Raw genomic sequence first — 14,001 nt, 5'->3', positions numbered from 1 at the left:
TCGTCCTTCCAGATTCTACCTTTCCGTAAGGGTGACCCAGGACTAATTATGTTCACCCCATCACTCATCTGGAAATGCAAAGGACTTGCAAGATGAAAAAGAAAGTGTACATCCACTGAACGTTTTCTAGAGTTTTCTTCACTCTGAAATTAAACTCTTAAATATTCTAGCTGAATTCAGTGAGGTGTCTTTTTTCAAAATCACTTTCTGAAACAACTGATTGTCAGGGCAAAAGTCCTTGATGGCATTGTTAACTTTTAGGAAGCCCCAGTCACATTTACTTATCTGAAAAGTTACACCAGCACAGCCTGGGGAAAGAGGAGACAGCAGCCATTAGAGTAATTTGTGCTCTCAGTTTCAAGTACCTGACCAAAAAAAACAGTCCCTGAATCCTGGCAGATGCAGACTTCCATTGCAGAGCTCCAGCGATGCACCCATGAGGGATGCAGCAGGGCTGGCCCGGGTCACAGGTGCAGGACTTGCCAGGTGGTCAACTCTCAAAAAAGGCCTTCTCCAGGCTTGAGAGGGAATGTCCTCCTACCCATAAAGAACTGCTACCTGTGAACAGCCTTGTACCCTGGCCTAGAAGAAAGGTTTCAGACAAAGAAAGGAATCACTAAAATCAAAGTGTAAAACCTGCTCAATAGACCCACAATAAAGATTAGACAGCAGTTCAAGAGACTGATGCAAGGTTGTAGCAGGGGGAAAAAAGACAACCTGCTGGAGGCAAGGAGGATTTAGAGACAGGACTTATGTCAAAGCATTGAAGAGTGGAAACAGTGAGGAAAGAACTGGGCAGCATGAGGGAGAGCTAGGGAGAAAAATATAAAAGAAATTTAGAAATAATTTAAACTGAATAACCAGGAAAATTTCTCTCGTAGCAAAAGGAATTAAGCTGCAGAACTGTTAGCCCAGAAGTGAACAGGGATGGAAGAAAGCTGTGCAAGCAAAGCAAATCAGAAGAAAAAGAATTGAATAACCCACAAAGCTTTTCCCACCTCTGACTGCTGTGATTCCAAAACCTGGGATAGCTGGCAAACTTAGGAAAGGTGTAGCTACTATCACAAAATATCTGTAGAAAATGGAGCACCAACACCACCCCCGCATCAGTAGCATGTTACTGACAGAAACAGTTTTCCACGCTCAGAAAATATTACAGGCTTCCCCTTTAGGGACATTTAAGCACAGGAGTATTTTTTCTTCCCTAATGATAGGAGAAGGAAGTGAAGGAGGTCAGAGACCTGTAGACCTCTCTGCACTCCCTGTGGTCTAGTTTAGGAGACTTAAAAGGATTCAGATTAACTGGGGTGGCTTTGTCGATTACACACAGAGAAGAAAATGACCCCATGTGGTAAGTGTTTCCAGGACAGCTGCTCCGTTGGTGAAACACTGCTGCATTCCAGAAATAAACTCCTACAGTCAAATTAGCAGCTCAAGTCCTCTCTCTTCAGAAACGTGCCTTTACCAAAGTTGCAGCAGTTCCCAGATGAATGGGAAACCAGCAGCATAAATTCCTGCTTGGCTCCACTTTTAAAATAGAAAATAGTACAAAAAGATGTTTGTACAATATCAAATCAGTCTTCACAGTCACATAATTGCCCCACATTTTGATGGGCTCAAAAAGGAAAAATGGGAATTTCTGGCTGGGATAGAGAGCTAAAACTAGCATGGTTCCCCAACACTCCAGGCCTGCCATGAGTTTTTCAGGTCCGAGTGCTTATCAGAACTTAAGTGTAACAGATTTTGGTTTTGATTCCTATGTTCATCAGTACCTACCAATGCAAAGTCCTAAAGAAACATGCAGAAGATTACAATCTACAGTAGAAGCAAGATAGGAGCACTGTTGTCCCTTGCCCGGCCTTTTCTAGCTCCCAAAAAGTAACACAGAGCTGTCCTCTCACTACAGAGGTGAATTCTGGGCCACGAAAGTAAATTTGCTCAGAAGCCCCAAGGCACTCATGTTTTACCAAAGACATACATGAAACAGCAAAACTACATGAGATAGCTTCCAAGTTTACATAGGATTACAACTACAAGTTTATAGAAGGCTGCACTGGGGAAGGCCCATGAAATCCTGGGGGGAAAAAAAGCCAAAGCACGAACCTACAGTTTTCAACAGATAACAGGGCACTTTTTCAGTACTCTGGGTTCACAGGGTAGGTGTTGTACAAGAAGCAGGCTGCGCCATATCACCACTGAGTGCAGAAATGTTTGTGGTCCTTCCTCACACTGGCCTCACATCCTGGGAAGGTATTCCCAGATGCTACACAACAGAAGGAAGGTACTGCAGGCACATCACTCCCCCTCATTCACAAATGGGAAAGATGAAGCCAGAAGCCATTGTCAAAGTTGCAAGGAACAAGTATCAGCATGGCAAAGGCCATGCTGGATGTTATAAGGTAGTACCCTTTTACTTCAAGAAACCTTCACCATTTGGTGAATCCTCTGATTCAACACACGACCAAACCAAAACCCATGTGACTAAACCTTCTGCAGACCTATGCATTGCAGAGCAGAGGACGTTATACATCGAAACAAACTCACAGCTGCTGCATAACATGGCCTTAAACATAAATACCTGAAAGCATTCTCTAATCCATTGCCTCTTTACCTTTGGGCGTACCTTCTGCCCTGCAAATTCCACCACAAGAGCCACCCAGTCAGTGGGAAGGAACATAGTACCAATCAGAAAGGGTAAATTCAGGAAGCATCATTTCTGCTCAGCTCACCTTCACTCCCTGGCTGCATTCTTGTCTTCACTGCTACTTTGACAGTGGCAAAGATTATCTATCGTAGGGACTTTCACAACTTTAGAAACACTGCCTATAACAGTAGAAAAACATTCAAGGTAAGCAAGATCAGGTAGCCCAAAATACAGATGCCGCATGTCTGTAAGAGTATCGTGTAAACAAGTAATTCAGCTATCTGCAAAGAGTGGCGATGCCAGTTTCACATGCAAGAGAAGCTGTGAGGACAGCTATACTAGGTCAAATTAAGAAGTCACAAGTCCCATATTCTACCTGTGATATCAACCACTAACACATGGCTCAAGGAAAGACTCTAAGAGAGGAGAATGTTTTCCCTGCTTTTCACCTTGCTGCACCTTTGCAGACCACACAATCAGTATCTTGGCAGCCTGTGGCTTAGGCTGTTCCATCTAGACTATAACGGGTACTTGCCATTGGCAAGTCCACATGTTCCTTAAATTCCTTGATAACTTGGAGTCCATCCATAACTTTGCCACTGAATGACACAAAGGCCAATAAATCCCACAGTTTAATTTTGTGTTATGTGAAAAAAATACTTCCTTTGGTTTATTTGAAGCACTTTTTTTTGTAAGAGAAATGGATTACAAGCATTGTAAGAGAGGGGGGGAAAATACTCATGCCAGTGTAAAGATACCAAGAACACAAAGCAGAGCTCTCAGCTAAGAAGGTGAAGGTGCTGATTTTGCAAAGCAAAGTATTAGGCAGGTTTTACATAGGAAAATAAAGGCCTATGCTCTTTTTTTTTTGTTATCTTTTAGTTAACTGCACAGCAAGTAAAGCCACCTGTACTCCAAACAAGCCACACTTGCAGGAATACATTACCACAAATTCCTATCTCTGTTACCCTCCTCTTTCTTCTAGCAACAGACTTCATGACTGAGTCTTCCCCGCTGACAGTCTCTTGTCTTGAATCAGACTGGAAGCTCTTTCAGACAGAAGCTGTCTCATGGCTAAATGCAGCAGCCCCAAGAAACAATGAGGGCAAAATGGAAGCAACGGCCAAAGCTGCCAGTACAACTTGTAGCCATAGTCTGAGAGCTAGTTAGAGAGAAGTGGAACAGTCACAGCATGAGATTTATTAAGTAGTAGATAATAATTTTATATTACATAATACACAATGTTGGATACTATATTAAACCCAGCATTGTGAGCCTCAAATGTTCAACTACTGATCAAGTCCTAAAATAAACATAATTATATTCTATATGATACATTGGTGGTTATTCTTATCAACGGCGCTTTTTTTCTTAAAAAAAAAAAAAAAAGAGAAAATAGCTGGCATAGATTTTCAGTTGTTCCCTGAAACCTTGTGGTCTAGACACTTTTCTTCTTTTAAAACAAAACTGCAATTTGCATCATTTGCTTTCACATGGTGGAGATGTACAGTCAAACATCAAGTACAGCAATAAAGTTGTTGGCAACATCAAAGAGCCTGAAGTATAGAAATAATATATAGGGTAATTAAATGGCTCTGTAAGTTATTTGCGTATCTCTATATATAAGCTGGCCTGACTTAATAAAGAAGCATTTCTCAGTAGCTTTTTGGCCCTCCTGGCTTTGTGCAAGATTTTGCAATAACCTCCAAATGGTCCCAAGCTTTCATGGCCTTCTAACTTGGCTATGGGAAGCTGCAGAGACCTGCCTGAGGTTCCTCAAAACACAACAATACATCCAGAAAGCGAAAGGGTGCAAAGCACGTACAAGTACAAAGCAGAGAGAAAAGGAGATAGGGAGCATGATGAGCAAGCTGCTCTTTTATTGCTACAGGTGAAAGTCCAAATCTTGTAGTTATGAGCAATAGTCTAACTAAGAGTGTGAGCCAAACCCAGTTCATCAGCTGATTGCAACTGATGTCTCAGGGGGAACAGTGTGAGGGCTTGCCCAGCCCACTGGGCTGCTACAAGGACAACTGAGAGCACAAAAACAGGTGGGACCACATGCCCCCCACCCCTTACAAGCCTGTGGTTGCAGAAGCACCCAACAGATCCTTAGGGCTGACATTCTGCATGCTGTGCTCTTTGGACATGTTTCATGCATCTATAGGGGTAGTGTAGCTGAGCAGACAAAAAGCACTGCTCCTCCAGCAGCTCCCATAGCAGGTGGATGTTTCTCCCTCTGCCACCCTGAAGCCAGAGAAAAATGCCTGACTTCTCAGGGCAGGTCTGGAGCTTCAGTGCAAAGCAGGAGGGATGTTTCATCATCCACCCCCCGTCAGCCCACACAGGGGTCTAGAAGTTAGCATTGGGCTCACAGAAACACTCATCCACCCTGTTTCAACTTAAAAGCTTGACTAACAGGAGGGGTATCTGCCAATTGGCCAGAAAGGGGAGGGGAAGGAAAAAGATGGGAGAGATGGTCATCCTGTGACATGGTAGCCTGAGACTTCACAGAGTGCTCCAGACCAAGACACTGCCAGCAAAGACTCAGTATAGTAACTCACAAACTACCGTTTGCAGCCAATCTCCATTAAGCACTAAAAAAGTAGCAATATGTGCCGAGCTACCTCTCTGCACATGCACCTCTCCCTGGGAGCAGACAGACAAGCGGGAAACTCAACACATGGCTAGCACGGGGGTTTTGTGGAATGGGTTAGCACCAGAGCAGCTCTTCCTTTGCACTATCCTAGGTAAACAGAGGATGTTGCTGGTACAAAGTGCCTCAAAGTGGCAGGAACAGCATTATCACTTCAGTGCTGTTTCCTGAAGGATCAATAAGCCAAGGCAATCAATTCTGGTGAGTCCTTATTCCGCAGGAGAAGCTGTGGCTCTCATCCCCAATCGTTTAACCGTTTACAAACATAGCAGCAGCCCCTTTAATTCTGTCCTCCTTAAACACACATTCCATGAGCCCACGCCCACGTGCCAGAAGAGACTACAGAGCTGGAAGTAATGTAGCCAGGTGAACATGGTATTGAAGGGAGGTATGGCCCATTACTTCACCACAGCAATAACATGTCTTATATACTGCCCCTTGAGCACATGGAGGCATCCTTTCATCTGATTTCTTTGTATGGGATAGAGGGTCCCAAAGAAACCATAGTTCTCTATTCCCCACTACTTCTCTGTGCAGGGGGTATAAGGTGCTCCCAGAGCACCAGCAGACAGTCACAGAAGGGTGCTGCATAAGCAGTAGATAGCATGGACAGTCATTACAGACAGTCACAAGAGTAGAGCTTATTTAGAGACACAGAAAACTGAAGTTTAATCCTATATAGCAAGAAGAGAGTAAGAGGGATGGGGAGAAAGCTCAGGAAAAAACATGATTATTTGCAATGTGAAAAAGGGAATAGGGTCTACCAGAGGCAAAACAGTGGACTGTTCTCAGAGCCTGAAGTAACACAAAGCATTTTACTGTGGTCATGCAATTCTCCATAGACCATGGAGAACAGGCAAGAAGGAACCCCATTTAAGATGGACAAAACACCTCACATCAGTGAAGGGACTCGCCGTAGACACAGACTCCTTGTGAGTCTGTGTCAGAGCTAGAATTAAAGAACAGCAGTGAAACAAACAGCTTGGTATAAAGATTGGCCATGAATACTTTTAAGCTGTACACAGAAGTTTTCATCTAAAATGCAGTGGGGCTTGGGAAAGGCCCCAGAAAAACTTTTGGGCAAAGCATTAGAGAAGATGCTGATGCAAGGAATCCCTTCCTAGCCTATGTTTTACTCACAAAATCCTTGCTGTCCTCCCCTGCACAGAGACAGCATTAGCTAATGGTTAGAACTTGAGTGGTGCAATACTCAGCGCTACAGACTGTGCGTCCTAAAAGTATGACTGAGAAAATCATATTCACATGAGCTCTTCACCAATCTACATGGGTTCACATCCCCAACAGAGAAAGGTTGAAATCCCCTGTACTAGGCCATGGGGACGAGATATAACAGGAAAGAACTTCTTATTTAAAGGGAAGCAGTAGAAAGAGCTACCAATGAGAGTAACTGCAATTTTTAAAAGCCCAGGAGACCCGTGGGAAAAGAAAGGCCTGGGGATGGACAACAAAGCAAACAAAAAGAAAGCTGCCTGGCAGGCCCGGTGGCAGACGTACCCTCTCTTCTCACCCAGAAAGTCACCCTCTAGGTCCTGTGAGCTTTAGAGGGATGTTAATGAAATGCCTATGTTTTAGTATATGGCTACGGGTCCTTTGCTCAGGCCTACTACAAAGAGGTGATCACTGGAGGCTGGGGAAACAAGAACTTCTGGAGTACATTTCCTGCTGATCCAGCAAACACAATTACAAAGAGAAAGAGAATCCATTCTGAGAGCAGCGTGAAACTCTTGTGAGTAGGATCATTCGCATCTCACATGGTTGAGGGAAAGGAAAGGGCAGCGGCTCCTTAATGAATAAAAATAGCCACTTAAGCTTCCCTCTCATACATGCTGGGCATATGCTTTCCAGTACCCAAATAACAAGATTTAGTTGAAAGTTTTATCCCATTAGAAAAGGAAATTTCCCCTAAAGACACAGCCCTTTTTCTAGAGACTTTCAAGAGTCCTGAGATTTTAAAACTGTCACTTTCAAGTCATCGTGTCAACTAAACTGTGCTTTAAAAATTTAGAGTCGCAGTATTTCCTTCCATGAAATCCCTACACTACTATAAAATCTTTTTTTAAGTACTTGTGGCACGCATGGAGGACAAGAACACAGTAGCTTTCTATGTAAAAAGTTGAAAATCAGTTTTTAGTTCCCTAGTTCTTCATAAGCAGGCAAAGCGGCACTGAAATGCAGCCACCTTCAGGGTAAACAGCAGCAAGTCATTCACAGGATTCAGCGTAGCACCAGAAAGGACAAAAAAGAAGAGAAAGAAGAGTGTTTTGCCTGAAAGGTCAGCAGGGGAAATCTAAGTATAAACTCCTAGGCTGTGGTCACAGCAGAATAGTGCAGGAGAGGAAAAGGCTGAGGCAAACAGAAAGGAAACTCACATGGGAAGGAGAAGGCGGCAAGAAAAAATGTTATACAGTGTGCAGCTCAGCCACAGAAAGCTCCTGTCTCAAAGGGATCTGCTGTGGGTGCCTGCTATTAGAGGGAAAGAACACAGTTATTATGTATTTCAAATGCATTTATTAAAGTATGCTTTAGCTGATGGTGCTCTCCTCAGCAGGTCCAGGCACAGAGCACAAAGAGAAGGGGGCCTCAGGCATTCACATCAGGTCGCAGTTTTAAATAATGTTTTAACTAGGGCAAGGTGCCAATTCCTACCTCAAGGTGCTGCACCCAGATAGACATGTCAGCAAAACCACCAAGTTTGGTGTATATAGGATGACCATTGATACACATGGCTCCAGAACCAAACAGTAACTTACATTTTTTAGCCAAAGTTTACAGCTTTTGACTAATAAACCTGGAGCTTCACCTCAACAAGAGTCACCAAGAACAAATTCAGACCTAGTGTATAGGACAATACCATTGACTGTTATACTAAGATTCTAAGTTAGCCTTCTACCTGCTTTTCTTACCAAAAATCAGAAAACCTTTTTGGTGGCTTGTACCAAATGTATTAAAAAACCAACCAACCAACCAACCAACCAACCAAAAACAAAAACAAAAGAAAGCCCAAAAAAAGCAAAGTGGGGTGACTATTGTTACCAACAAAACCCCTCTTGTTTTCAAGCTATGCACCTGTGTCACTGATATTTTTGCCAAAGGCAAATCAGCCATTTGGGATTTATATAAGATTGTTCTTTGTAGATCTTGAAGTACTTTTGATGGTATCCACGTATCATTTTACAGGCAGGGAAACTGAGGAACACAGAGATATGACTTGGCCATGTGTCAGAAAACAGCAGGTTTCTATCCCTATTCCTTTTCAGGAGCTCTTTACAGAAGAGAGGGAGGATCATGGCACAGTCTTGATTTTGTGCAGTTCACCTGCTGCGGACAGATTTTCTAAGTCCAAGCTTGGGTCAAAAAAGCCTACTGCTGGCTAGTTCACAACACACCAGGCCTTAGCAACACAGAGGTCCTCTGCTTGCTACGGGCAGACAGGCCTGTTCTTTTTCAGCAACAGCAGGGTCTACCCAAGCATGCATGATGGACTCATCACAAAAGCAATCAGGCATTAATTTGGTCAATCATTCCTGTGACGGCGAATCCAGTTCTCCAACTAGACAATTTGACACAAGACTCCAGCTAAACTGAGGGACAGAAGAAACGCCTCAAAAAATACCAGTCTACAGAAGAGAAGTGAAACAATTTAGAGATTGACCCATCCACACATCTTTGTCTTTTTTTTTTTCTTTTTTAAGAAAAGGTTGTCCAAGAGTTAAGTAGAACCAAAAATAAAATGCATTTAAAAATTCAATTGGGTCTTCCAGGCACTATTAATAAAAAGGCAGCCCATCCTCCAATTCTTCTCATTTAGAAGAGTATTTATTTGGAGTTTCTATTAGGCTGCTCCATGCACTGCGTGTTTGCTGCTTCACTAAAGAAGAGCCTTTTTGAAGCATCACTTGACTTTGTTTTAAATATCTTGCTACAGTTTCCATTTTAGCTCTGCGAGATTATTATTTTCTCTCACCAAACTGAAGTTATACAGCAGTTGAAAATGCTGACGGCTTAACTGGTTTCCTTTTTTTTTTATCCCCCCCTCTCCACAGGAGCCCTGAGGGGTTTTAACTCTTTCTGCAGCACTGAAATCCTGCTTTTGGAGTTCAATGTTTAACTCGCGCTGGGAGACTCATAAATATTCGGAGTCACTCTCTCCCTCTCTGTTTGATTAGGAAATGAGCCTTTAACTCAATGTAATCCCCAAGCCATTAACAAAAAAGCCCTCAACAGCTCCACTATTAGAATTTCACTCCTAACCCACAGAGGATTGAATTAGATTAACATAACTACCCGCAATCTGAGTTTATTTTCTGTGCCAGATAGAAATGTGTCTTCAGGAAAGGAAAAGAAGAGAGCGGGAGAGCAAGCATAGCATAATGAAATATAAAAATAGAGAGATGAGAAATAGATGGACAGATGTACAGGTGAAGCGATAAAAGAGGTAAGAGAGCGCAAGAGAGAGAGAGATAGCTACACAATCTTTAATAACTGGCTGCTGGCTTTGGGGTTTTATTCAGAAGGCCCCTAAAAACACAGAATTGTTTCAAGGAGAGTATTTTTTTCCTGCTGGTGTTTAGTCCATATTCTCAGGGATTTGTAGCAAGACACCTGAGCATGCTGTACTCCAGACACCTGTGCAGCAGATTTGGCACAGGTTTTATTTATAATTCCCAAGAGATGTCATACTCAGCAATGAAAGGAGGGGCATGAAGAAGACAATCTGCATGTCAGTCATTACTTTGCAGTCAAAGAAACAAATAAACTAGGATGAAAACAAAATGTTTGTTGGTTTTTTTTTTCATTCCTTAAAAAAAAACCCAAACCATGCAACATCCCTGTGACAAACTACACTATGTAGAATAAGTCACTTTGGAGGTTGATAGGTGCTTAGTCCACAAAACATGAAACATTAGTGAAGCAGAAACTAAATAACAAAGACTTCCTTCCACGTAATGCATCAAAGTCTTCCCTCTAACCACAGATAGCTCCCTCCCTCCAAATAAAAGTGGTCCCATAAACCATCAATTGGTATGCTACAGGACAGTAGAAGCTTGGTTATTTTTTCCAAATACAGTAAGAAAAAGATACGGCAGGTTTAACAGGAGAAAAAAAACATCTGTGCTTGAAAGAGAAGGATAAAGTCCAGCAATTATGTGGACATAACTACTGAACAATCCAAACAAATTCTTAAGGCTAAATCTTTTCTAGCTTTATACTTGGAGGACTTCTTTGGGAATGCTTGGATTTCTGCAAAAACGTATAGTAAATGAGGTTTTGCAGTAATTCCCGAGCGTAGTCATGCTGATATTTCTGTTTGTGTAGGGAATAAAGATTCAATTTTTATTTTTCAAGTGATAAGATGTATCTTGGTTTTCAATTTTTAGGGGGACCTCTGACCAGCTATATAATAGATTCTTTGTTAGTTACAGAGTCAGCAATTTTATTTCTTTAATGCCTTTCAGAAAAATCTGTTCTCCCTTTATTACACAACAACATTGCATTGTCACAGAGATGCAATAAATGTAATATCATGCCAAAACAAACAGAAAAGGGACTTAAATAATTTAAATACATTCATTTTTAAGTAAAGCAAAAAAGCTTAATAATCAAAATGAAGCTTCCTATGATGAGAGTGGTCAGGCTGACAGTTTTGTTTTATTTGGGGGGAGGGGAGCTTCATAGCAAGTGCTGTATTGTAATGATCATTTGGGTCATTATTTGTGTATGTAAATTCACCATGTTTAGCCATATTGTCCTAAAAGCCTACCTTATATCTAGAATTCTAGCTGAAAGATGGAGTATTTATATCAATGGTTAAAAACTTAGAAAGAATTAATTTGTAGTCAGTATTTTTTGTTCCTAGAACTTGAGTTAAAAACTTTGAGTATCATAAAATACACATTTAAAAATGCAAAATAAAGAACAAGCCTATTTGCCATCTTTCTACAGTCAGTCCAAGCAAGTCAGCTATGAAATATTTCTTAGGACTTGAAATTTTAATTGTAAGACAGCTCTGGTTTTATTATTCTATTTTTATTAGACACTTGTTCCTCCAAATTATTTTAAGTTTAGCTTAATTTTATTTGTTGTTACTTTCAAAAATGGTAAATTGGGGGGGGGGGGGGAAGTTTTCAGAACATATATTTCATGAGAAATTTATACTAAAACACTTAACACACCGAAATTAAAAATTGTAATATTGGCATTTTGAGGGGTAGAGATTATAAATACAAGAAATCAAGGAATTTTTTCTATATTTAAAAATCAATATAAAAACTAAATTTTGGAAAAGATATAACCCAAACCTCTGAGTCAAAAATATGAAACAAGAAAAACCTCTTTGTGTTTTGACAAAAATGTTCTGCTAAAAGCTATTACTAAAAACCAACTTCTGACTAATTATTGTCTTCCCTCTCTTCATATTCCTGTTAACAAAAATACTCCAAAAATATATCGTTGTTCAAACATTTTGTATTTTGGCTGCTTTAAAGCAAACAGCTCATTGGCGATGAGAGAGTAAGTTCCTTCTTTGATTGCCACTGCGCTGACTTTGCAAAGACTTGCACCCCTCTTTTGTCATTGAAGAGACTTCAGTTGCTTTGGGACTTTTAAAATTAAAGAAACATCAACTGCTCAATGATAAATGCAGTCAGTAAAAGCAAAATTTCATTTCATCTCCCTGCTAAGAGAAGGTTTGATATGAAGCCAGGGGAGGGGGTGTTGCTTTTTTTTTTTAATAGAGGAAAGGGTGTCACTTGGTTCTTTTAAGACAGGACTGCTGAAGTTTCCAGGTTTGCCTTTACCAGCATGGGATAAATAGCACCTGTCCTTGGTAAGCCCTTAAGCAGAGTTACGTTATACATTGACCTTTTCGGAATGCCAGCAAACCTGACCGTTTCTATTCCCAAAACAAAACTGTTCCACTCAAACTTTAATTTTCTTATTTCCAGAGGAAAAAGCCACTCTCAAATAGTGAAACCGCCTGATTTCTACAAAGTTCTGAACCAACTCCTCTCCTTGTGGGTCACACTGACCTTCCTTTGACAGTGTGAAAACAGAAAAAATATATTATTACCTTTAACCATATTGAGATGCTGCCATAATTTTTAGCCCAGATAAAAGCATTTGTGCAGAGCAACATTTGGATCAAAAAACCCCAAAACAAAAAACAACCCCATAAATGCAAGAAAAGGTAGAAGTTCTCTACTTACATGCTGCAGGCTGAGAGATGAAGCTTGAGGCTGGAGTAGAATTTCCCTTGCCCTCAGGTGTTTCTAATTGCTGATTAAATATCTTTTGGTTCCGCCTGCACCAGTCGACAGTCCCCTCTGCGTCTCTGCCTCTCTTTGTGACTAGGACACAGTACTCTGAGTCCCAACCTATAAATAGATCCCAGCTCTGTGATTGATATAACAGGCAGCTGACAAAAAAAAAAAAAAAAAAAAAGAAAGAAAAAAAAAAAGAAAAGAAATAACCAGGTCTTAAGCAAAGCAGCAAAAGCTGGGCTTTTAACTGTGCACTGTGCCCAGGGAGGAGTCCCCCACAGTCACCCGTGGGCATCAGAAAGAGAAAGTGCAAGGCAATTACTTTCCCAGCAGCATTACAGCAACTTGAGGCATGTAAAGCGAGTGAACAAAATTCAATGCACAAAGAAGGAGAGGGAAAGCACAACTGGCAGACTGCATCCAAGTCTTTTGCAATTTAACAAAAATAAATGCCATTTTCAAAACAAGTTGGGGATTCTGACAGAATGAGAGGGGAGTTCTGAGTTGAGTTCTGGGGGCTGGTCCAGGTGTGCTTGTATTTCTGCTGCAGAATAAACTAGGGCTAGTGTGTAGGTTAGCAATTTAACAGCTCGACAGCCTACTTAGGGTCTCTGCCCACAAACACTATTTTATGGGGCTGTTCCTGAAAACAAAACTGAGGGCATTGATGGTGCCTCCTCTATTGACTCAGCAGAAGTTACTTAGATCTCAAGGACCTGAACCATGATTCCTGCTCATGTCCTTGACTGCCAGGAGAAAACTGACAAGTTACAGATATTAGCACAGCTCTTTTGCAGAGACTGAGCTGGGAGCCCACCATCTGGACAACGACTGAAGAGAATGAACCAGGAATGCTTCTGCTCTGGTCCCCATTAATAGACATAGGGGTAATGGATTTTTCCATATCTAACCTGCTCTAACTGTATTAGAGCCACAGTCAGGCAAGGCCAAAAGCTTTTCCAGGAGGCAGTTGGTTCTCCAAGTCTTTGGCAGCTCCTAGATATTCATGATGTCTAGTAGAACCTTAATGGCTCTGCAGTTTCATAGCAAATGGACTCAAAGGCAAGGCAGGTCCTGATGAATACCAGGGGAAGGGTGGGGAAAAAGAGGGAGAACAGTAAGCAGAGAGAGGCAAAACGGCTTTTGCTACACTGCTACCTTTGGCAGTATCTCCTACAATCATCCCTAGCACCATGCTCAGTTCTGCAGGCAAAAGTACTAGTGCAGACAGAGTACCAGATCCACCAGCCTTCTTTTCAACATGTTGCTAGGCTTGCTTGAGCTGAGATGGTAAAGAAATGCTGAACTCATAAAGAACAGGATAAAATCCTCAGGCACCAAGCCCATGCTGAACTCCATGGTTCTTTGGCTCAGTGGCTAACAGTACCTGAACTATTTAAGCTAGTTTAGGCATGTCTACA

At 41.5% G+C, this 14,001-nt stretch overlaps 1 protein-coding gene across 1 annotated transcript in view; it reads right to left on the bottom strand.

Moving 5' to 3' along the window:
• Positions 1-12,658, bottom strand: part of ESRRB (estrogen related receptor beta) — a 131,420-nt gene extending 118,762 nt beyond the window's left edge. Inside the window, exon 1 of the mRNA XM_082484989.1 lies at positions 12,527-12,658. Coding sequence (XP_082341115.1) covers positions 12,527-12,528 — 2 coding nt within the window. The 5' untranslated portion in view covers positions 12,529-12,658. The remainder of the gene's footprint in view (positions 1-12,526) is intronic.
• Positions 12,659-14,001: the final 1,343 nt, after the last annotated feature.

This window comes from Vanellus vanellus, assembly GCF_965231255.1.
Source record: "Vanellus vanellus genome assembly, chromosome: 6".
Lineage (NCBI taxonomy): Eukaryota > Metazoa > Chordata > Aves > Charadriiformes > Charadriidae > Vanellus > Vanellus vanellus.
Note: the sequence above shows the minus strand (reverse complement) of the source record. Positions and strands in the feature narration are given on the sequence as shown.